The following is a 25,252-nucleotide window of genomic DNA, read 5'->3' as shown; positions in this document are numbered from 1 at the left end:
GCAACAATTTGTTTATCCAGTATCTGTATGTTCAGTTGAGCATCTGGAAGATCGTGAACCTGAAGTACTCAGCCAATAAGGAACCAGGGGAGAAAGAGAGAAGCATCAAGTAATAGGGCATAAAAGATGTAAGGCTGTTCTCTGCATGTTCTCCTGCTTGCAGGAGGCCTGCTATTGCAATTGCAAATAAAATGTGCTTTATCAGAGATACCGTCCTGGAAAATTATTTGGATATTTCCAACAGAACCAAACCTGGTCAGCTTACAGTTCACTAGCCAGAAAAGAAGAGATCCCAGCCCTGAAAAGGCGTTTCCCATTTTAACGCTTCGATAGAAGTCATCCATCGAAGCGGCTTCAAGTGAGGAGAACAATAAAAGGAGTGTTTGGGCCCTACAGCAGCTAAGAATGAGCAAAGAACCGATGAAGCACAGGCCAAACCTGGGTACCACTGGCTTCAGTAATAATTTACTTGCATAAATCCTATCAATTTCCATAAAATAACTTTATTAGACATATGAATACAAATGATTTACAAATATATTAGTGTTTTCAATACTGCAATGTAGAAAGCAATTTAAAAGTCACACGCACATATTACTAACTCTGTCTCCAAAATACTGCATAAAAATACTTGGATTACTACTATGAAACTGACCTAGCAGTCTCTTTTTCTCTTTGTCGGAGAGCTTTGAATCTTCATCAATAGCTTTCAGCAGAGATAATAGCTCATCTTTTGTGGTCTTCTCTGTGTTCAAACGATACTCTCTTTCATCAAGCTTTTGGCAAAATGTGTAACCTAGGAGGAAACATGAAGATGATTAACACCAGTCAACCACCTTCCAGATTCCACAGACCCACCTTCCTTAAGAAGGAAATTTGTCTAGTCATTGTTACAGCAAGTATTTTTAACTCGGCTCAGTCCCTTTTATTTTGCATCTGTGTATGTGATAAGAAATTGTAAGATAACACTCACCTGTTATCTTACTAGGATCTTGGCCTTCCTGCAAAGCCACTAATTTATTGCTGACCATTTTATGCAGTGTCCCTGGGATCTTGAATGAAGACAAACAGCAGGTTAGAGAAAGCAATTCTGCACAAGCATATGAAATAAAAGTCTGGTCGCTGTCTAGCTCTTACCTTTAAGACATCTTTTTGGTGGTCCACAAGGAACAAGATCAGAAGGTCCATTTTCCCTCTGGATAAGGATTTATTGTTGATAATAGCTTTAGAGAAAGTTCTTTTCACAACCATCCTGTTGTCACTCTGAAGAATAACATGGAAAAAAATGGGAAGGCTTTGCTCTTCTAGAATACTCTTCCTTGTAGCCACGTGCTTTCTGACCTATTTTCTGGGATATCTAGATTTCAGTAAATGTAAAGCAACTGATAACAGTTAAGTACACACATTTACCTCCTTCTGTAGTTTGAGCTCGGTGTTATGGGCAGCAACAGCCATAAAATACAGTAATCTTCTGAACTCCTCCCTGATTTGACTGTCTAGAAGTTTTAAATAGAGTTGGATAGCTTCTAGAGATTGTTCCATCTTCCCATTCACTGGAAGAAAGTAACGGTATATGTAAAAATAAAATACAGCAACAGACAAAACACCTGAATTGGACACTGAAGAGTTCACTTCTCTAAACAAAAGAATGAAAAAAAATCCATTCTCACAAAGTTCTCACAGGCACACAATCTAGAGAACAGCCCACCCCCAAACTTTTAGCCCAGTATTTAAGTTGGTGCACTTCCAGTTAAGCTCAATTACAGTTCAAACTCCATCCATTTTAGCTGTATCTATTTTAAATTGCACTCACCTTTTCTTTACTACATAGACAGGAACAACAGAATATAAGTGCAAAGTGTTTTGTGTTGTGGGAATATCTTCTTTATGAACAGATTAAAAAATAGCTCTGCAGAAGGCAAGCTTTGTGCTTGGCTCACATGAAATGCTCAGCTTGTTAGTACCTACCCACCTCGCATAAGCTCAGTAAGTCAATCTGTGCTCACCTAGTAGTTCTGCAATTCCTGAATGAATTTCAGGTGCGTGGCTCAACAGTGGCTCCTTTTTCTGGCCATAGTATCTACCAATATTTTCAAACAGCAGTAGTTTCCATGCATCAGCTTTATCCAGTTGATCGGGCAAGTTCCTGCTGATGTCTACCACCATATGATCAGGAAGATATTCCAAGCAATCTATTGCTGATGAGAGCCATTCATCTGTCCTAAAAGACAAAGTGGTTCAACTCTGCAGTATTACTTACTGGTGCCTGTGGAGGTGGTTGGGCTCCACCACAGCAGTGAGTAGGCACCACATGGGCAAGTACTTGAATTCATTACAGATTGGCACAAATAACACTTCTGCTGACCCACTCACATCACAGCCACACGTCCCTTTGTTTAGCTGGGCAGGTTACTAATTACTCATCTTGATTAAATGATAACAGTCAGAAGCAGTTAAACCTAAAGTTAGTGACGTCCTCTACTGTTATAGACAAGGACAAAATTACTGCTAGATAAACAGAAACCTGAGCCTTGATCTGATTCCAAGAGGCAAGGTTTTTCAGCCTGTACTTCTAAATGTATTTATACAGTTTCAGGATCAGCTTTCTTTCACTATTTTAAAAAGGCTAAAATGCTAATCCTCTCACTCATCCTGTTTGTTGTTTTATTTATTTTTTTTTTTTTAAAAGGAAAAACTGTAAAACTGTTTCTTCCCCCCCCCCCAGTACATTAAACACATCTCCCTCTATCAAATCCTATAACAGTCTTAAAAACTTCTTCCAGCATGCAGCAGAATTTGCTTCCAATTCAATTTAGCAATTGCTCTTTACTACTGGATCCAGTTTAACAGGTAGAAAGGATGTGAACAGGCACACTTGCCTACAGTACTGGAGACTATTACTTTTCTACTTAAGATTGACTGTGACTGACATATGTATGCAACTTTGAAAAACTTTCTGTCCTGGGAGGTGAGCAATGAAGACTTACTGTGAGTCACTGAAAGCCTTGAGAATCTCTCTGTCCAAGTAGTTGCTCGTGATGACATATCCAGAGTCCTTCTTTGGTTGTGGAAGCTGAGGCTTGACTTCCTGGTGCTCAAGCAAGGAGTCAAGGAGTGGAAGGTCTACAAGCTGCAGCAGACGAGCAATGGTTTGTTCTCGCCAGACCTCATTAATAACTGGAAAGGGTGGAATACACAAAACACACAGAGCAAGAGCGATAAAGATTAGGAAAATGGCAACTCCCCTCCCTCCCACCAACCCAAATCTAAGAGATTAGTTTTTTTCTGCTACTGTAAATCTATTCTGGTAAAGTGTATCTCTTATCGCTTGTGAGTGCATTTTATCACTGCTAAAGGAAAGAATTAGCCATTTGTTTAGTTAACTGCAATGTAGGAGAACCACTCTTTGGATAAGCCTGAAGTGCCTTACATTCTTTGCACTCTAACTTGCAAGCAGTCTTTGTTCTAGGTAACGGATAGCAGTGTAGCAGGGACACTCTAACCTTACCACAGCTTCCACCACCTCACTCCAGTGTTCTTATTGCTCCCTGCACGTTTCTATGATGCCTCAAGCATCTTTAGCCAAAAAAAAGCTATACTAGTTTATAGTTCAGTCTGAAAAGATGTGAGTTGTCAGCCCCCTACAGCACTGTAAGTGAGCAGATGCACTGTTGAAAGGCTAGGAAAGAGTTCTAGCAAACAACAGACTACTGGCAGTGATTAATCAGGCACAGGTATCCTGCAGGTGACTGTTCCTAAGTTCAGTGAGGCTCTACATAGTTGTGTATTCTTCCCCATAAAGTTCAACAGCAATTTTAACTGCACTATTTGGATCCTATCTGATAAATTTAGCCTGCAAAACAGGTAGTTTGTCCTTGTTATGAAACAGTGTTCAAAACAGAACACTGGGAGAGTCAGTTCAACTCCATCTCCATTCTGTCAGCCATCAGTCCTTCCAGCCCTATTCTTAAAAGCTTCCTTCTCCCACCTGAAGAAGTGAGGTACTTTTTGCCTTACCTCGACGAGACAAACTTTCTGAGATGTTTACTTGAGGGGTATTTGCAGGCTTTAAACTCAGGTTTTCCCAGAGATCCTCCAAGCTTTCTGCTTTGAGAGGAGTAGTGTTGTACAGCATGTTCTTCTGATGCCTGAGAAGAAAAAAACACAGACGTGTATGTTCTTATCCACACATAAGAGTAACTGAACACAACATACTTGGATGAATAACCACCTGAGATTAAGATTCAAGATTCTCACACAAGCACTTCCCCTGTTAAAGCAAGCAGTATCTTAAAAAACACTATGTGCAACCATTGCACACAAGTACACAGTTCCTCCCTTAGATCTTGTCAAAGATTGCATTAGCAAGCTACATCAATTACCAGAGTACAGATAGGTTAGGAAGGGAAAACTATATGAAAGACTATATGAAAGTTGTGTGAAAGTAACACATACAGTACTCCCCAACCACTCAGAAAGAGTCCAAAGTTTTAATACGTCATTCCTAACAGTGAAATGAGATCAAAAGGTAAGAGCTGCTCTTGGAGAAATTGGTATGTGGCTGTTCCTTAGCAACACTTCTCCTGGAGCGAGGCAGCTGATGCCATCAGCTAAGAGAAGTTCTCAGAAACCTGTTCCCCATTTCTAGGTGTTAGCTAGTTCTCCTCATCACTGATCTCATATGCTAACCAAATGGAAAAGCAATGCAACAACTCCAGACAGAAGTTTCTATTCGTCTAAGCATATCCATTTATCCACATCCATATTTAGTTTGTACAGCTTCTTTGTTTTAGGCACTACAAAAGTCCTTTTGATGTCAATTATTTTTTGCCATTTATGTGACAAACCATTCACATCAACAGATCTGTTCTTCTCAGAAATGAAAAGAAAAAAAAAAAGGAATGAAGGAATGCAGTCAACCTGTGCCCAGCCCGGAAGAAAAACACCTTCACTCTACTCAAACAAAGTGAATCACCTTGCTTCACAACTACTTGTCAGCTATGTTCCAAGGTCTCACTTAAAGATACACTGTGATCAATCCATTTTCAGTTTTGCTCACTGAAGTAGTTTATCTAGAATTTCTGATGTACAGAAAAACCACACACAGACTTGGGGCAGTTTTCTTCAGCACAGAACAAGAGCTGAAGAAGTGTGGGAGGGAGAGCAGGACAGAGAGACTATCTGTTCTTAATCTCTGCTTCTAGAGCTTTCTGTCAGGGGGTTGACACACTTCAGTCGTTTAATGTTTGCTCCTCTCAAACACAAATCACGCTTTTATTTTTGTGGCCAAGCCAATATTGTTTATGATTTTAAAGTGTATTTTATCAGAACTAATGCAATAACTGCCTGAAGAGAAGTCCTTGTAAGAATGTCAGAATACATGCAGAGATCAATGTTTGACACAAAAACTGTCAGAGGCAAGTTATCTGGCCAAGTTACCCACATGGTAGCATGTTCTGTTTTACAATGGTTTAGCCGGTTCAAAGGTTTTCTTTACCCACTCCTGAAAAGGCAGTGAAACAAGCCCTCGCCATTACACTTCCCTCTGGCTCTGTGATGGCATGCAATAAGCACTGTAGCCTGCTATTTAGCCTACAAACAAGTCACATGTACATAAAGAAACAGCTGAAAACATTGCAGAAAGTCAAATTTGAAGTCCACTCAAGCTAAGACAGTGAAAGCAGCAAGCAATTCTATTTCTCTTTTCTTTAGAAGACTGGATTGATTAGTGGCTTAAGCCACAGGTAGGCAAGCAGTACCCAAGGTTTTCTCATGTGTACAGCCTATTTGATGCACGTGAATGCCAGCTGCTCAAACTCATTTAGATCCCAGTAGATAAGCATCTGCAAGGCACTCCACTTCCACACGCTCCCCTGTCCCTGAAAGGGATGTGGAACAGGCAGAAAACAAATAACCATGCAGGCCAAACTTCAAACTTGTTTCCTACCTATCCTGCACTACAAAAACCCACACGAAGTTACGGCCCCAACTCCACACCCAGGTGCTATAATTACACTGTCCCTTTTGTTTCCCTCTCCCCCACAAAAAAATAACACGGCATTTCCCTATTGTAAGATTTTTTATCTCCCCAGTCCATCATGTACCAACCTTTGTGGCGTACACTGCTGGTAATCTTTATCAAGATCCGCTTGGCTTGAGACATTTGTGAATCTGTAGAGGCTACTGCTACTGTCCTCAAACACGGAGCGTTTGTCTTTTCCAAAGACCCTCCTCGAGACAGCCTCAAACACTTTGTAGTCCATTAGCGCTTGACACACTCGCACTACTTTCGCACGGGAAATATCAACATCCCCAAAATACTTGTTCTGTAGAAGGTGGGCAAACACAACATCCACTGCATCCGAACCAATGAAACAGTCATGATAGCACTTCAGGTTCTGACGGCGCTTTTTCACTTCCACTTGAGTTTGAAGTGCGCTGATAATGCTGCTCCAGACATACGTTGCTCCAAATGGCTTCTGGGCCAAGCTAAAGCCTAGTGGCACAGGAACAGAGAAAGCACAAAGTTTGAACTCGTGCAGCAATTAGAACTGCCCCCTCTGTGGCTACTGGCTTTCATGAAGCTTGTAGGCATTTAAGAAGCTTGAGGCTTCTAGTTCGGCTTGCATTGAACCAGCCTTCAACAAAGCATTAAATACTTGAGCATTACCCTCAGCAAGTCTGCCTGCATTTACCAGCATATCTCACTGGGTTGCTCTTACTGCAGTAGCCTGCAGTACAGCTCTGTATCCAGCAGCTTTCACTTTCTCAGCATGCCATCCTGTATTGCTACCTTCTGCATGCTCCCTCCATTTCCCAGCACTGACACCTGTGGGACCTACACCTGAGCACACTTGTTGCACAAAACCAAAAACTAACCCTACTTGTTTGCAGCTCCCTGGTTTCCTCTAGTAATAGGGATAAGGGTACAGAGCTGTGGAGGTAAAGAGGGAAGTGGGGATGAAGAGACACGAGTGTCCTACAAGACTGCATACACACAGAGTACCTGGTGACACACTAACCACACCAAAAATCCATCATTCATTGGACACTAATCCCACAGAAGAGACTCTACTACCACAGCTCCAACCGAGATTCATGCTTTGTGAACTCACAGCCATGTCCTTCAGCCAACCAGCCTTCCCTCCCCTAATAAAACCACTGAACTATTACTCATTTACTAACCTCAGGTTCAGAATATCATGCTAGCAAACACTACAGTGAGCCTCAGCAAGGACTTAAGATAGAACATGCTTGTAAAATCTGCAGGTGGCACCTAGCTCCTAAGAGCTGCAGCCACTGGAGAGGCTAGAATTAGAATACATGTTTCTCAGAAATCAGCTGAGCAATTGACAAAGAGGGCAAAACAAGTGGAAGAGACAAACACTAAAGCACAAAATAAGGCATGAAGAGTTGGCAGCAATCCTACAGACAGCCATCCTACAGACAGCCATCTGGGGTTATGACAGACCTCAAACCTAATGAATTAACAGTGTAATGCAGTGTTTAAAAAGAAAAAAAAAAAAAGCCACACAACTTGTTCTGGAACACATTACCATGAACATTTTCCACAAAGATACAGGGGGTATTTTTGCTGTTCAGTCACAGAACTGCATTCCATCTGGGGCACCAGGGCTCCCAGCTGGTCTGCGTCTGCCAGAGGGCCCAGGAACGAGCAAACGGGGAGGGGAAGGGGATGACTTAAAGGAGAAGGAAGCAGGGACCTAAGAGCACAAAACCCAACGGCGTTACACGGGACAACAGTCGCGTTCGGAGCGGTGTGCAGACAGACACCCGCTTGCTAAGACGCGCGTGGAAGGAAGCTTTGTAATACGCGGCACTGACCCAGGCCAGGTGGAAGCACTACGGAACCTGCGCTTCTCAAGCGGTGGGCAGAAGGAACAGAACAGAACGCAGCAGTTCTTTCCAGCCCTACTTTCCGACGCCTTAAGAGCCAACTCGTAAGGGAAAAAACAACAAAACAAAAACCAACACAACGCGTCCAAACGGCACCGCGCTCGCACTCCCGAACGCCTCACGTCGCTAAGCACTGCTTCGCCTTCCAGCCCGGCACGCGGCGGTGCTCAGCACGGGGCACGCGGCTCTCACCAGGGGCGCAGCCGGCCGCGGCCCTCCGTGCGGAACCGCCTCCACCGGCCGGCGGGGACGGCGGCCAACTTTTGAACTTCGCCCGAGCGGGGAAACACGCCGCCGCCTCTCCTCCGCTCTCCTCCCCTCACCTCCGCCCAGCTCTTTCCCCGCGCTTCAGACCCCCCTCGGCAACGTTCCCGCTCAGCCACCTCACTCCCTCCTTCCCGCCACGGCCGCGTCCCGCTCCCCGCCCCGTACCCGGCGGCCTGGCGGCGGGGCTGCACGCCGCGCTCAGGCTCAACGCCGCCGCCTTCTCTCGCACCGTGGCCATCGCCGCCGCCCGATCCACGCGGCGCACCGCCCGCAGGAGGTTATTCCACAGCAGTTTATCCCACAGGAGCTTTTATCCCGGAGGAGCTCTTATCCCATCCCGCCGGGGGGCGGGGCCGCCGCCCGCGCTCAGCCCATTGGTCACCGCGGCCGAACGGCCGCCCGCGCGCCGAGCCGAGCCCTCAGGGTGGCTGAGGGGAGAGGCGGCCGCGCTAAGGGACGGAGTTGGGAGTGAAAGTTGTATTGCTTGTGAACAGTAGGAAGTGACGAGCAGATATTTCTTTCTTGAGGGAAGGTGGGAAGACGAGCTTACAAACGAGCTCGCTCTGACAGGCGCCATTTCAGGCGAGCCTTCTGCTCAGGGTCTGACCCACTCGTATCAGCTTGCTGAGGATGAAGGAGGCGGGATAACGCGTGCTGTCACACACGGTGAGGTCTTCCCTGGTCACGGAGGGAGACGAAACAAAATAAGAGCTTTAAGCACAAAGGAAGAAGCTGTCGAATGCCAGGTGCTGCCCAGCTTTTCCCATCAGCTTGCAGGCTGGAGGCTGGCCGGGGCGTTTGGGTGAATGATGCCTGTAATTTCCAGGCGTTGCAGGCACAGGTGAAGGGGATGGAATTGAATACGAGGCCTCGTGGAGCAAGAGATGGCTGTATGATGGAGTCCTTCAACTGAATTGCACTGGAAAGGCAGAAGTTGGAGCGTATGTTGTCTAAGAGGATGGAGGTGTACTGGGAGAACAGAGGGGCTGCCGTTGTACTGATCGGTGCTTGTTGTGATCTGGAAATGTTGGGTCGTCTTGAAAGAAACAAAGGAAAAAAATTCAATTTCCTAAAACTGAAGACCTCAAATCTGAAAGAAAAAAAAAAAGTCTAAGCCAAAGACGAGTTCAATATCCAAAATACTTTTTGTATTTGAAGTTCCAAAGATTAGGAAAGATGGACTTGTTACTGAAAACTGACAGACTGAGAGACATTCTTGCAGAACACGACTGCTGTATTGCTCATTTTCAAAAGACACTTCACATGCTAATCTGACATCTCACAGTCAGACTACGCAAGGATCTCTCTTCTACCACCAGACTTATTTCCTTAATTTCAAGTATCTTCCCATAGCAACACCAGCTTTTAAGTACATGTCAACACCATCTAAATTTACATGTACAGAAAATCATATCGCCATAATAGCAAGGATCTGTTGGACTCAGTCTTCATGGTTTTGTTCCTGAAAGAGCACATCAAACAATGCTTTACATAAAAATTCATGTAAATGTTCCAGTTATTTAGAATAGTCACTTTTTATCCCAATTTAAATACAGACAATGCCTGCATTCACTGCAGTGGCGAAGCTGATGAAAGAACATTTTGAACAGTAGCTCCTAAAACGTTGCTCTATTCCACTCACCAGTGATGAGATACGCTTTGACATATGTTTCGTAGTCTCACATACGTAAATGAAACCCACAGCTTTGGTTACAGAAATTAGAATTTTTTAAGTCACAATCATCAGAATAATATCAAATCTCCGCAGTTGTTTCACACAAAGATATAAAGCCTAGTATTTATTTTTCTTAATACTGAAACTGCCCTGTAAAATTCACCAAATGCTCTCTTCCACCTTTATTAATCTCAAATGGAGATAAACGAATAGCTGTTCATATCAGATAGCCAAGGGCTATTTGATATGCCAGACGTGTGAGGGATGCTAAGCGGACTCATGCAGTACATGTCTTATAACTGAGTTATGTGTTCTGCTACTTACACTAAGAGCGCGAGAGGTTTGCTTGGGACTGACCTCCAGGGGTTAGAGAACTGAGTCTCCATCAGGTTGCAGAGCAGGTTATTCACAAATTCACTCTTAGTTTCAATTTCTCATTACATTGGAATTTAAAAAGATGACCTAGCTGTAGGTTCTTTGGGATACAGCGATGCCATCCCACAACATTCACACCACGGTGCCAACCACATCTGCTCCACTGCGGAGAAGCTGTGTTCAGTTGCACAGCTTGGATAAGAGTATGATTTACTCTCTAAACACAAACTTCAATATTTTATAGCAAAGAAATCTGCAAGGATTCCACCCTTGCATTTTTGAAGAGTCTAGAACAATAAACAAGTTCCCCAGACAGAAGCTTCTGGATGACTGACTGTTTGAATTGACAAAGCGTGCATTGTTCACGAGTGCAATCCTTCCATTCCTGGGCTGGAATACCAATGGGGTACCAGACAAAGTCAAGCAGTACAATATAGCAAGTGAAGGGCAGGGAGGCATTCTGCTGAGCCTGCACTGGTGCACACTGACCTCCAGTGGAACACGTTGTACTCTGTGAGATACTATAAATGCAGAAGGGCTAGAGAAAGGCAGAGCCAGAACTGCTTGAGAATTACTTTGAAGAAGTGTAAGGGAGCAAAAACTTCTAGCAATGTAACCGATGTGACACAGCAGTGTGCCTCTGCTTCCCCAATAAGCAATACCGATAGTTGTCTTAAACGGGCTTTTCATCTCTCGCAGAAGTCTTCTGAGACATTCATTTATGCAATTTATTCTTTTTTTACAAGCAGAGACTGAATGCAGTATGGCTAAATGTGCTCAGCGTAGCATGGTCCCAGCAGCACTGTGTGGGTAAAGGCTCCTTGCACAACAGTAAAGATTCGCTGTCACCTGCGCTCCAGAAACCTGATCCACCAGAAGGTGCAGAGTGGAGCACCATCAGACACAAGTAATTGATACGCCAGAAGGTTCCCTCTGCTCTGCCCCGTTGGGAGTTACTGTTTCACAGGTGAGCTAAAGTACCTGACTGAACATTGCAGCGCAAACCCAAATACGTTAGCTTAACTGAATGTGGGTTTAGGTAAATCCACAAAGTGATTCAAGAGCTGTTCTCATAAATTGACACAGTTGTGGAGGACCTGAGCTCAAGCCAAATAAGCAGTGGTGATTTCCAGCTGAAGCAGCATGGTGGTAACTTAAACTTGCAGGGACAAGTTTCATGGCCCGTATTCTTGGAGTAAGCAGCCAGCAGTGGCACCTGCTGAACAGGACAGCAGTAGCAGATTAAAAAAAAACAGGAAAGAGCAAGAACTCTAGATGGATTTATCAACCATAAGTGAATTCCTGATGTTGACCACTTATTTTCACTTATTCAGAAAACTTATTCAGAAAACTATGTACCAATTCTGTCACCATTTACAGTTAGTGTAAGGCTTGTGTTCTAGAGCAATGAGTTGGGTTTTTTGTGGGTTTTGTGTTTGTTTGTTTGTTTTTGCATTAATCCATAATTCACTTTTTATGTTACTGTACAATGTGCAGCAGTCAAAACCTGTGTCATGTTTTGTCAGGCTCCTAAGTTTAGGATGAGAAAGAGCTCTGGAAGCACTGCCTGCAGGGAGCCTTGTCACTAACTAGCAGAATGAAAAAATGATTCTTTCTTTTCCCCTCTTGTTTGACCAGCTGGTTCCAGAATTGCAACACTTGGATTCTCATGCGTAAGCTTTATCTTCAGCTTCTTTTGTGCAAAGTCCATTCAGTGTAGTCAAACTATCTCTCTGGCTGTTTATCAACTGTTGGACTTTGCAGTGAGGCAAATAAAAAGCATTCTCTTATTCTTTGTTCTGTTACCAAAGTTGTAAGAATAATAATTTCGATATGCCGACCAACCGCAGAAAGTTGGAAGGTTTCAGAATCCACCAAGGCTGTTTTACTCAGTGAAATCCTCATTCCCCCAGAGCTCTGAATAAGTTACTAATGTGACCTAACCGCATGACCAAACACTGGTGCTTCAGCTTTTATTCAGTGATCACAGCATTTGCTTTGTTGCTGCTGTAAAAATGTGATAAGTAATGCACAAAGAAATCATATTAGCAGGCACCACAGGTAGAAAGGAGGATGATGCAAAGTAACACAACTATACTGAAAGCTCTTGCTATCGCGAGCCTCCCAGGCTCCAAACGCTGTGGCATACACTCCCAATTATACAGGTTTTCAAGTAATACACCTAGAATAAAAAGAAGTCAACAGAGACTTAATCTGATAATAATCTGAGCTGGAAACACCTGTGGAAGAATAAGCATTGGTTTGGGAAGCAGCTCTTACACAAAGGACCATTATAAAAATATTCTAGCCCTTCACATTCACTTTTTCCTTCAAGTAAGTGGCTCAGAGAACGCATACCATTTACCTTATGGCCAGCAATGAGATTATATGGGATTTCAGCCCCCTGTGTACAGCAAAAACATTCACAGGAAAGTATCTGGAGCAGTTCCCTTTAAGTGAAGGGGGCAGGAGGAAAGACAAAAACCCTCCAGCACCATTTTTCCCTGTACGTACACACAGACAGCGTTCTAGGTAAGAAAGAAAGAACGCGAATAAAACAGGATAGCAATAAAGCAACCCAATCACAGAAGACATTTCTTTTCCGGATCTTCATTTCTCACATCAGTTTAAGAACTGGCAGATAGACTGTGAAAATGAACGCGAAGCACTCAGAAATATAAAAAGAGTTCCTTACCCACGTTATACAATGAAGAACTAGAACTGCATTTTTTCATCTTGAGATCATAACAGTCTAAATTGCCATTTTCTCCCCAACAAACTAACTTTTCAAGTCTCAGCATTTTAATAAGAAACGACTGAGAATTATGAGGTTTTTGTTTAAAAAGTGTTTTCACTTTAATGGGTTTAGTTAATAACATCACAAATGGTACAAAAATGTGTCCTTTTTCACATTTCCATACATTGTATTACGGACCACCTGAAAATCTGGACTAAGAACATATAAAGTGTCTGTTATTAGCCCTAGCTTCTTTTTTTTTGTTTTTTTTTTGTTTTTTTTTTCCCATATGTAGAGGAGATATGCAGAAAACATGCATGTGTTAACAATGACATGTCAGGAGTAGCTTAAACAATAAGATATGACAGAACGTGCACACTGCCATGCACGTGTGTGTGACAGACCAAACGTCCTGTGTTAGCAGTGAGCAATGAAATGACCAATGACACACCGACATTTTGTGACCGTAGTTTTAGCTCTTCTGTTTTAAAATCGTTTTAAATAGTAGTAAATATTTAAATAATATTTAAAATATATTTCCCTTACGGAAATCATTTACTTGGAAGACAGCCTGTAAGATTTGCCTTTTTAAAAAGTAGTATTTCATTTAGACAACATAAGAATATTATACACGTCGCAGAGCTCTGAAGATCCTGAAGTCCTTAGCCATTTTCAGACACAGTTTTTCAATCCAATTTTGTCTCCGATGTTTTGCTAGCAAAACTTTGGAAGTAGCATCTCAAAGAAAACCTGCTTTTAAGAGAAATACTGTATTTCAATACAAAACAAACCCAACGTAAACAGGGATGCCATACTAAAGGAAATGACAGTGGAAATAAAAAGTTTCATCGCACAATTAGTTTAATTTCTGCTTTGCTAATTCATAGTCTAAAGAGGGTTCTGTTCCTTCCTAGTGCATCTTCTCTTGCAGACGTGAGTGCTCAGTTTCCACTGTTAGACATTCAAGGATAAGGACGTCACTGTTGCTTCAAGAAGAAGACAGAAGTTGGAGCTGTGGGTGCAGAGTTATCTAAAACGCAACAAAGTATTTGTGCAAGAAGAATTATCTGTACATTGACACTTTTTCTACGTTTGCTTCAGTATAAAAAAAACCTTTTCAGACCCACTAACAAAACTTTGTTCTTGTTTATGATCCTTTGCACACTTGAGAGTTCCGTGCTTTTATTCATCCTCAATGGTAAACTAATAAATCCAGCCACCATTTTTGTAGCCCATGACAAAGATGGCAGCTCTGCTACATCTGCAGTAGTCTGGGGCAGTTAGACAAGTTTTTCCTCTACAGGCACAGTGCTTGTTTAACTGGGCTGGGGAACAATCCAGCCAAAAATCAGCCAGGTCATCCTCTCCAGCACTGCAGAGCATCCTGGCCATCTTTATTTACTTATCTAGATGGTCGTCACCAGAATTCACCTTCCTATTAAATGGGGACAAACTGCTCCAAAACCCTCTCATCTCTTTTTATTCTTCAGTTTCTAAGGACTTGGATGAAAACAACCAGTTTCCTAAAGCTACTTCTAGATTCAGAACTCTAGAGAGCTGTAAAGTAGTGGTGTAGAAATCTTTCAGAAAGCGAAAAGATTTCTCTGTTGGTTGCTCTCAGTCATATGAGGGAGGGAAAGGAGACAAAGAGTCCAATGAGTTCTTCACAGTCAAGGAGATAACAACTCCTGTTCCCTCAGTCTGCACCCTAACCAACCTTAGCAACACAGCCCAGGAACTCCCAAACTGTTGTTTCACCGAAAGGGGCCAACAGAACACCATGTGTGCAATTAAATGCCTCTCCTGTATCTATGCAGCCGGGAACTGCTGCTGCCATTGTCCCTCCAATAAGGGAATACCCTAAATAAATTTGGGAACTCATGCTATAGATTAAATGGCACAAGAGGCACAGAGCTACCACGTCTCCAGTTGGCGTATTTACAGCAAACCCATTTTTAGCTGATGGCCACTGACGTTGGCAGCTCTGCTTCACGTGTTATCCACAGGCTTTGGCTCCTGCCGCGTTCAACACAGCGCGACTGAAACAACCGCAAGCCTCCAAGGCTCATGTCTACCCTTCCTTACTCTGAAAAAATGAATTAGCTTCACAACTGCTCTGACATTCTGCACGTTCTTCCTAAATAAAAGCCCATTTCACTCTCCTTGATTATAAAGACATCACAGTAGCACAACGCATCTAGTAACTCGATAGCGACCTCCCTTTTTAAAGCAGCCACGTTATGACGAGGCTTTAAAAAAGGCAGAGGTGACACCATCTCTGTTCACTGTAGTCTGCATACAAGTTTTAAATGAGAATTATTGCTTTTAAAAGACAAATAGCTTTGGAAATATGGTAAACATCCTATACAGTTCTAAAACTAATCAGCTAAAATTCTGTACATACTTTAATATTCAAACCTATTTGATTACTCGAGATCAAATAATTGCATTTTTACATCTATTCATTAAACTCTTCATAGTTCTAAAGTCTAATGAACGTTTAACAACTAAATAGGATAAAAACAGACAACAGGAAAAAAGGTCACATGGCAATGAACATTATTTCATTTGGCCAATGAATAGTGAACCCTGCTTTCTTGGCTGAAATTAAGGCACTAAGTGGCAGTTAGAAGATAAAGGAATTATTTTTTCCTATGTTATCTGGAAAAGAACAACATGAGTTTTTTTTTCTTTTTTCCAGGACCCCAGTAAATATCCGTTCTGAATGACTCAGTAAGGCATTCTGTTGGCAAATTTAAAGAAAATGTTCTCCTGATTACAGCCCATTACATTCATTGTCTCAGAATGACTAGTGGCACTACTGTTAAACCAGAGGGACAAAAAAAGCTACAAGAAAATGTCTGAAGACTTGAAAGGCACCAAAGAGAGAACAGCTCTGCAACTGCCAGTTCTACAGACAACTAGGTAAGCTGTGTTTAACACTGCATGTAGTCTATTCAGTCAGCAATCTTTGTTGACCAAGATATAGTAGTTCCTCATTTAAACTCTCAGTTAATCAAGTGCTAGTTTAGTAAGAAATTTATTTTCATGTGTCAGAAGATACTTGCAGTGTCTAACACAACTACACTTAAAGCAAAACTAGTCTAGTATGCATTATTCTGGTTAACACTGAAGCAAACCTGTATAAACGAAAGGGTTACCTCGAGATACATAGTTTACAATACGAAATCAACATAAATGAATAGGATTTACTGGAAACAATGGAAAGTATTACAAAGATACATGAAACAATTTTAACCACAATATTTTCTCTGTGAAAAATACAACTATTAGTGAGATAAAATGTACAATTGAATTTTTTTTTCCAAAAGAAAAAAAAAAAAACAAAAAACGCTGTATAAAGGAAAATATTTTTTTTCTTCAAAATGGGGAAAATAGTTAAGGTCATTGTCTTTCATTACAATATAATTTGACACACAAAAAAAGCAGTCATAGGATTGCACCAACTCCACGTTCAGTCTCCTGAACATGACAATAGTAAAAGGAGTCCATAAAGCATAATGACATTTCTGGGTTTGATGATGGCAACACATGTTCACAGAAACTGATGGCGCTCCGGCTCTGCTCACAAGATGTACAAAGCTCAGGTTGGTAGCCAGACACATGTACCCCAATGCTGACTTTTCAGTTGCTTAGTCAGAGATGGAAAAATCTGTCGTATTTTAAGTGTTGATATCTTTTTAGCAATAAAGAAAAAAAGAATATGTAGTGCATGCGTTATCATTTGTCAAAAACATTTCTGAAAATAAAACTAAGTTATCCGATAGTTCACAAAAAAGAAAAAAAATAATTCTCCAGGTTAAAAATGTGGTTAGGTTTACGTTCAGTTCCATCTCCAAAGGGCTGATTTCCTTGGCAGCATCACTTTTCCTTAGCAAGAGCCAAGGCACAAAGTTCCATAAAGAGAAATACAACTGCCTATGAACAAGAACGCAGGCTGGCTTTGTAAAAGAAATCAGAGCCTCTCTGAGCTTTCTGTTCCATCAGATTAGTGCCGAAGAAAAATGTGAGATTTGGAATACATTTCTGTTATGAGCATTTCTGCTGCACACGATTCAAAAGTTCACCAAACTTTTCAAAAAGATCCTCCACCCATTTCATATTTTTCATGCACAGCTGCACAATCTCTTCCTGTCCTAGATCTGCACTTTTCTTCTGAACAGAAGAAATCTATTTTGAGGAGAAAGAGAGAAATGCGTACACATATAAACATATGAGACTGCCAGTCTGTCAGGTTTTTTGTTTTTATGTAACACTCTGTAAATAAATACAACCCTTTTTCAGAAGAAAACCTTTATGCTTTAAAAACAAAGAAAAACCCTCCTCAGACTGTTCTATTAAGTGCTGAGCCAGACCTCAACTCCTGTGGTTCTGCTACCTGGAACATTTCAATCAAGAATTTGCAGAAGAATAGACTGGAGTGGGCATTAGAAGACAAGAGTAGCTCCTAGATCTCACCAGTTACATAAGCTACTGAAATCAATTTAATTTGCTTGAAGAACAGTGAAGAACGCTAATCTACTCTGATGCAAACCGATTCCACACAAACTTCTTCAGCCTCACCTCATCAGCCTCGTCATGAGCAGCAGTGCCCTTCAGGGGCAGCACATGCACTCGCCATACCCTGCTGTTTGTGGATTTAATTATTTCCCTATGGCAATCTATCCTCACTTATCAAGAGTACAACAGTGCCTCTGTACCTCGACTTCCCAAACAATTGTAAAAATATCTCCGAAAAACAGCAATACTTACCTCCTCTTTACACGTCAGATATATATGATATTTGTAATGATGGAGTGAGTGATACAAAGAATACAGCTGTATTTTTTCTGGATCTACCGTAAACTCCTGCAAAAACAAAGGTTGTTTTTTTTTCAGGTAAATTCACGTTATGTCTCAAGACAGAGACATGACAGGCACGTCATTCTGTAAGTAATTTTTATCAACAGTTCAGAAATGGAACACTTCATTCAAATACTTGCTGTGACATATTCTGGTACGCTGCAATTTATACTATGTCATTCTCATTATCTCGTGTCTCCACGTTCCCTACAAAATCATTTTATTAAAACCAGCTTTGAGAATGCTTTCAGTGCTTCCAATGCACTGCGGCTGAAGTCCAGGACTAGTAGGACACCACTTTGACAACTACTACAGGAAGGTTAACTACTTCCTATCAAAACAGCTGCATTGCACAAAAGCATACAGACTGTGCTTTAGGTAAGTACAGATCAGCTCTACTGGATGTGATTTATTCAGCCACCTGTTGCCCCTGTGAGTCAGGAATGGGCCGGTACTTAGCAAAACCCAATTATAGGGTCTCTCCAGGAATGCTACAGAAACAAAGCGTAATCTCAAGCTTCTCCCTTCCGGTCCAACTACACAGACCAGTTACTGCCTGTATATATTATTATATATTATATTATACTTCCTGTATAAGTACACAGGATAAATGTATAAATGTGTAAAATGTATAAATGTATAAATATGCAGGATAAGAGCATTTGGGTCTAAATATAGAAAAGACATGCAAACAACACACTGCAGTTCAAGAATTCAAGTAGGGGAATCCTTCTGAAATGTTTGATTATATTTTATGGACTATAACTTTGGAATATAATAACCACTGGAATATAACCTTTGTTTTGTTTTGTTTGTTTGTTTTTTTAACAGAGAAAGCATTTCGTTCAACAAAGATTTTATGTAAAAAAGCCCAATACACAAAACAGTGTTTTTACACAGCCACACGGTTATCACATTCCAGGTCAGATGGTGGCAGCAGCAAACCCTTTGAACACTCACCTGTGCTAATTTAGTGGTTGATTTAGAGGCCCTCAGTGTTTTCTTGTTGTAAGCTTTACCATTCATTTTGATCTTAGACACAGATGCTCCACCGCTTTTTGCCTTAGAATCCCGAGTGATCACTGTGAGTTCAGGAAAGATTTCCAAAGCGCTCTTTAAAGAGAGCACATAAAGAAAAAGGATTGTGAAAAATTCAAGAATGGGCACCCACTGACTGCCAACTTCAGTGTCCGATTTGTTCAGTAACACAGCATCAACTGTATGCAGTGGAAAAACAATCGTTTTATCCGTGCTTATTAGTGCATATTCCAACTGAGCGATACTCAAGATAATGACATTTTTCACTTATTTTTGCCTCATTCAGCTGAAATACAAGCAGGCTTAATCCTTGTCAGATTAACCTGAATCTTACAGGAATATCAAACATTTTCCTCACCAATACAAACATGTTGGCAAGCATTATTGTTTCATTAACTTTCATTTTTTGGATAGAATATTAACTCAGGTACAAGCTGGTACTTTCATAACAGAAGACAAACATAAAGGGCTTTTTATCTTGCAGTTTACATCACAAGCAGATTCCTTAGCTTAGACCCACAACTCCATCAACTTCCCGAGCTGCTATTGTGAAATTTAGGTTGAAGCTAACTTTAGAGATACGGTTGATAGGATGCCTCTAAGAGAACACACAGCAATGCTATCACATGAACTCCATGTTATGAACTCCAACCGAAAAAGAAGTGTTAATTATATGCCAGCATTATAGAAGGCACTATTATTATTTTCCCTTAAACTGAGGAAAAACATAATAAGCAACTTCTCATTTTGCATGCGTTGGGAATGTAACTAGAATCCTAGAAATAGCCTACTTTAACTGGCCTATCTTCTTTCTCTGCACAGACAAGTCTAAACACATCAGCTAAGAAGCATTTTACTAACAGAAACATTACAGAATTTTTACCACAAACAAAAAGCAAAAATGGAGGGCAAATATATCCTGCCTCTCTGAGGCTCTGTGTTATGTTCTGAAAACATGCAGCCCTTCCCCGTGTGTCCAACAGTTCACAAATGAGCTGTTCTTTGATCATTCTGTCTGGGCTTCAAGCTACTCTGATCACTTTTTCTTTCACACGTCCAGACATCTGCTCCACAGTACAGCTAATTAGGGTACAACTGTATTAGGATTTTTAAGTAATAAAATCACTTAACCGGCCGATCTAGAAGGACAGCAGACAGACTTTCTTTTGGCAAACTTGAGAAGCTTAGAAGAAGAGTTTGAAAATGAATGAGAAAGCATGGTGAGCAAATCCAGAACTTCACCTTAGTGGTATAAACACCTCGATCAGAAATGTTCTCCAAATGTCACACACAAGCACTGCATTTATAGCATCTCTCTTTCAAATCCTTACTCACTTCTGTTACAAATTTGCCTTCTGGGTTTTTAGTTGTGCCTGCATGGTATGCATTCAATGACTGGCTTATAGCATTACTGTGAAAAGCTTAGAATTCAAAGAGAATACCTTGAAAGTATTATCCAGGCGCAATTTGGAAAGCAGCCTTTTCCTATTGTCATTCAGCATGCCATCAATTTTTCTCATGTGAGGCAAAAGTAGCTCATCTAAATGACAGTTTAAAAAGTAACACGTGGTTATTAAGAGACACACAGTAATGAGACAACACCTATCCAATCTATTCTACTTTTTAAGTCAGTAGGTAGAAGAACTCAATAATAATGCAATTTGTTCATACACAGACTTTACAAGTCTGAGGTTTCTTCCCCCCAAAGTCAGACAGTGGTGTAGGTACCACGCAGGTTAACTGCTGGCTGCTGTTCAGATCCTTCTCCAACTTTCCTTTGCTAAATGGAAAAAGTCAAGAGAGAGCAATATAATCTTAAGCCATTTTCTAAACAATAAAATTGGCAGTTTTATGAAAACAGAATGCATGTTTTTGACATTCTCTGATATAAGGGGACTCTTGTTTATAAAGACCAAGTCTTTGCTTTTAGTGGGACTACTGACATAACAAACAGGGTATGTAGATCCTTGAGGTCGTAAGTACACTGAGGCACAACCAGAGCAAAATGGGAAAGAACTGTCTAGAAAATAGGTTCATTTAAATACAGGTGAACTTAATATAGTGGAAAACAGCAACTGCAACTCAGCAGGCGAAATGACTGTTTTTTTGGAACCTTTAACTCCACATGAGTGTTTTGCTCATTTTTGAGGAATAGAATAATTTTGAATTTTGTCTTCTGGAATCCACCACAGTAATAAGTCCATCAGAAGTTTCCTCCCTCATGGGAAAATAGAATACAACTGTCCTCGACCTGAATTTCAAAGTTTTGAAGCACGAAAGCCAGAATTTTTAATGTCAGAAAGACTCAAAACTACCCAGTTATATGGCAATTTATCTACAAGAAAAAGCACATACCTGAAACACTGTAATTTGAAATAAATGTTTTCAGGATTTTAAAAGACAATAAAAAAAGAGCTCAGATCTGACAAGTCAAACCTGACAAACAGCATTTCTGAGTTACTTTGATTCCTCAAATAGACAGTGCTGACAGATACATTTATGTATGTGTGTGCACCTACCCTAATCTGAATTTGTGTCATTACACAAGCAGTAAATATATCACAAATGTTAAGTAAATAGGACAACAAAACAGAGAAACAAATACAAAACACCCAAACGCAAAAATCTAACAAAATCACACAGATTTTAAACATACTGTACCATTGCTCTTTTCCAAGGCTTGCATTGTGTCTGGATCCAAGGCAATGCTAACAAGCAACTCCATATAGCTCTTAAAGGTCTCTTTCATAGCTCTTGTGTTCAGAAAGCGAGTCACAAATGGAGGCGGAGGTACAAGCTCTGAAAATTAATGGGAATAGGGTGAATTTTCTTTCCTAAGTATTCCACAAATATTTTGTGCTTTCTTGAAAACTGGAGGCTCTCTCTCATAAAACATAAGTGACCCCTACTGGTATCACAAGAGGTACTTGTCATTGCAATCTGAAATTACAGCGAAACTAAGCACACAACGAAACAGGTACAAACAACAAATTAGGTACCAACAGTACACTGCTGTTGTTGCAGTTGCTGTATGAACAATTTCACCTATCTGTATTCACACGATTGTGTTTTAGAAGATGTAGACATTTATTTTTCCATTATTGTAGATGAAAGCCTTATAGGAAAGGGATAACAAAGAACTTCATCGAGTTACTTCAGGCTTGGCGTTGAAGTAGTAAAAATATATTGAATTGATAAATTATAGATGAGGTTAGCTGTTGCACTCCATTTTGCACGGCACTGTCAAGTTCATTTATTAATCAATTTGTTTTCCCCACGAGGCTACTAAGAACAACTGGCAAGACTTTTTCCACAAGACTATTTGCAGTTAGTTCCAACAGGCTGAGATGCTAACCATAGCGTGTCACTCACCATCTTCTTCACTTTGGGCCTCAGGTGAAGAATCAGACTGGGAAGACGAGAATTCCTCTTTCCACTTTTTCCTTTTCTTTGGAGGTGGTTCAGCCTTTACTTTTGGCTGCTTAGCTTTGGGTTTCACAGAAGAGACCTTCGTTGCTGCTGGTTTTGGGGGCGGTGGATCAGGTGCTTTGTTGTTGCTGCTACTGGGTTTGCAATGAATAGTCCTGCAACAGTATGAAGGACATCTTTATTGAAACAGTTACCACACTAGCCTGCAATTTAAGGGAAGAGCTGCTGGCTTGTTTAACCATGAGATATTCCCTGTGGATTATATACACTTATTTTGCTGTCACATGTAACTAGGACACATGCACTATAATGCCACATTTTTTTAATATGATGCTCAATAATTACTCTCAATTATCTATAACTAAACGGTGTGTCAACTGTATAGCTAGATGACAAGCACAGCAAGTTCAAATTGCCCAGTATCTGTACAACTTACAAGCTACAGAATATTGGGGCTAATATTAAAACAGACCATAACAAAAAAAATTCAGACTTGACAGACTTGAACAAATAATAGCAATTAATGATCTCGGCTGACAAAGTGAATTTGGAATACTGTATCAATACAAGGATGGTACTTCCAGTAGAAGCACCAGGTAGGACCACAAGGAGGAAGAAGACAACTCCTCCCCTTTCAATTCCTAGCAACCAAAACAGGAAAACAATCAGGAAAGTTTGTATTTTAGGACCAGTAGAAATTTATCATAATCTGAGAACTCATCATCTGGAAACAACAGAAGAAAACTGTGTGATATAGTCAGTTGCTAAGTACCAATGCAATACAGCTTTGAGAATATGGGATGAATACAGGTCTGGGAAGTGCCAAGCAATTTCTCATTCAAATGAGAAAGCAGTGAAATGTACTATTAACACTGCTGATATCTTCTGGAATCTTGTGAATTCCAGACATCTGACAGAAAGGAAGACTTCCAACTGAAATGGGTATCAGCAATAGATGACAGCGGGATGATTTGAGAAATGGAAAGCCTGCCTTAGAAGAGGAATGTGAAAGGGCTTTAATCCAGCTTAGTGATACTAAAATGGAATCTGATGGCTCTCCCAAAATATATCAGTGCAGCAACAACATCAGGGAAAAGCAGAAATAAGAGTCAAAAAACTGTACTGGAAAGAGAAAATATGGGTACAAGCTATTCCTGGTATTTTGACTAAAAGACAATATTGTGTCAGGGCGCTGGACAAGCAGGTCCTGGAACAGTTTCCTGTATTCCAAGAGGAAAAAAAAGGTACCCAAATCCCTGCAGTTTTAAGTAGACTGTGATTATTTAATAAAATCAGTTATTTGATGGAGCTGCCTTCTTTGAGAGAAGAGAACTGGACTTACAAACCCAGGGACTGCCTGACAGAACAATGCTATTTTTTTTTCATTACTGTTTATTAACATCTGATAAAAAAAAAAGCCCTACATTAAATTTGAAAAGCCACAGAGAGGGAAAAGCCTCAGATAGCATCTGAAGCTGTGGGAAGATGAAATGAACTAAGCACAGAAAAGGCTGCATAATGCAGATTCCATAATCTTTTGCGAAAGTACAGCCAACACAAAACGCAGCAGCAAAGGCCTTTGCAAGCATACTTACAGTGTACTGGGTCAGGTTGGTGACTAAAGCAATCTATAAAGCATATCTAACTTGCAGAATCAACAAGATAGGAGAAAATGGCAATAATAATAATAATAATAATAATAATAAAATCATTATGCCTGTAGGCTTCTATTAGGCACATGCTGAGCATCAGTACAAAAGAACACAAAAGCTCACAGCATACAGAGCTGTAATACCTCTGAAATTCATGATTATTAGGATCCACGGTTTCCAGGTAAGGAAGTCTGGATACAACAGCAATTTATACCTCGTTTCTTAAAACAAAATACAGTTTCCAGCTTCCACTCAAAGATGAATTAAAATAGCACTGAGTTGTAAGCCTTCTTTATTAAAACAGGTTCCTAATACAAAAACAATATGACAATAAAAAGCAAGCTGAAATAAAATACCTTGCAGACTGCACAGGCTTGCTTCGTGGCTTTCTCGAACACACTCTAACATATTCCTTTTTGTTTGCATTCTCAATGAACTTCACATACACTCGTTTGTATTTTGTTTTTGCGTCCCCGAAATAGCCAAGATACTAGGAAAAAAAAAGTAACATTCAAGTGCTTCTGTTAAACAGATTTAGTTTAATAATTAAACAGTAAGAACAATGTTAAATAATAATCAGTTCACATACAGTGATGAGCCATCTCCCAGCAGTTGAGGAACAGGAATTATTCAATATTTCAAATAATGCTTATAATGAGAAAATGAGGCCAGAGGTACTTTGGGTTTTGTTTTTGTCCCTCTATTTGATAAACCACAGGTCTACTGCTATCAGGATTACCTGCTGCCAAAGGGTTACTGGTTGAAATTCTACTCTACATGTATCCTTCCCACAGAAAGCAGCTGGTTCACAAGCCTGCCTCCACTCACTTTATTCCAGTTGTGAAAAATTGTTCCGTCACCCCGAGTCAACCATAACAAAGAATCCATGCCCCAAAGCCAAGAATCTGTACAAATCTACCCATTGATATATTTTGAAATAATTTTAGAGTAGGAAGAAAGCTTTCTTTTTTTTTGTAAGGATGCTTTTAAGGATGTTGTGTCAGAACTGCTCGTTATTTTGCTTTCTAGTCTTTCATCAAGGAATTTAGTTGCCGAGAGTCTTCCCAAGGAACATTGAGACTCACACTGTTGGTAGCAGCAAACTCTCTCTGTCCATCCCGCACTTCAGGAACAAACTTTTGCAGTAAGGCCTTCTGTACTTTCCAAATAGCTGGAGGCTCCTTTCCTGTTTGCAAAGCAAGCTGTAAGAACAGAAAATTATTTGCTAATAACAATACTTGTTCTTATCTCATGTGTGTGTTTGTGCACTGTTGGTTGGGTTGTCTTTATTCTTTTGAG

The 25,252-nt window shown here is 40.7% G+C and overlaps 2 protein-coding genes across 2 annotated transcripts in view; both read right to left on the bottom strand.

The window, feature by feature from the left end:
- Positions 1-483: 483 nt before the first annotated feature.
- Positions 484-8,426, bottom strand: DEPDC7 (DEP domain containing 7). The gene is made up of 9 exons (XM_042882770.1): positions 8,350-8,426; positions 6,109-6,496; positions 4,018-4,148; positions 2,988-3,177; positions 2,007-2,221; positions 1,411-1,553; positions 1,138-1,263; positions 974-1,052; positions 484-796 (listed from the first exon to the last, which is right to left on the bottom strand). Exons 1-9 carry the CDS (start codon positions 8,420-8,422, stop codon positions 582-584), a joined length of 1,560 nt encoding a protein of 519 aa, XP_042738704.1. The 5' UTR covers positions 8,423-8,426; the 3' UTR covers positions 484-581.
- A 4,639-nt stretch (positions 8,427-13,065) lies between these two features.
- QSER1 (glutamine and serine rich 1) overlaps positions 13,066-25,252 on the bottom strand; it is a 36,240-nt gene continuing 24,053 nt past the window's right edge. Inside the window, exons 6-13 of the mRNA XM_042882645.1 lie at positions 25,039-25,155; positions 24,310-24,443; positions 22,245-22,456; positions 21,534-21,671; positions 20,315-20,412; positions 18,795-18,947; positions 17,745-17,840; positions 13,066-17,162 (exon numbers count right to left, since the gene is read on the bottom strand). Of these exons, the coding sequence (XP_042738579.1) occupies positions 17,022-17,162; positions 17,745-17,840; positions 18,795-18,947; positions 20,315-20,412; positions 21,534-21,671; positions 22,245-22,456; positions 24,310-24,443; positions 25,039-25,155 (1,089 nt within the window). The 3' untranslated portion in view covers positions 13,066-17,021. The remainder of the gene's footprint in view (positions 17,163-17,744; positions 17,841-18,794; positions 18,948-20,314; positions 20,413-21,533; positions 21,672-22,244; positions 22,457-24,309; positions 24,444-25,038; positions 25,156-25,252) is intronic.

This window comes from Lagopus leucura, unplaced genomic scaffold, assembly GCF_019238085.1.
Source record: "Lagopus leucura isolate 7727_CA_CO unplaced genomic scaffold, USGS_WTPT01 Super-Scaffold_100035, whole genome shotgun sequence".
In the NCBI taxonomy this organism is placed as follows: domain Eukaryota; kingdom Metazoa; phylum Chordata; class Aves; order Galliformes; family Phasianidae; genus Lagopus; species Lagopus leucura.
Note: the sequence above shows the minus strand (reverse complement) of the source record. Positions and strands in the feature narration are given on the sequence as shown.

Coding starts and splice junctions, on each gene's coding strand:
- DEPDC7 (XM_042882770.1), bottom strand. CDS start 8,422: ATGGCCACGGTGCGAGAGAAGGCGGCGGCGTTGAGCCTGAGCGCGGCG. Junction 6,497..8,349: donor CCCCGCCGCCAGGCCGCCGG/GTACGGGGCGGG, acceptor CTGTGCCACTAG/GCTTTAGCTTGGCCCAGAAG. Junction 4,149..6,108: donor CAGCAGTGTACGCCACAAAG/GTTGGTACATGA, acceptor TTTTCTTCTCAG/GCATCAGAAGAACATGCTGT.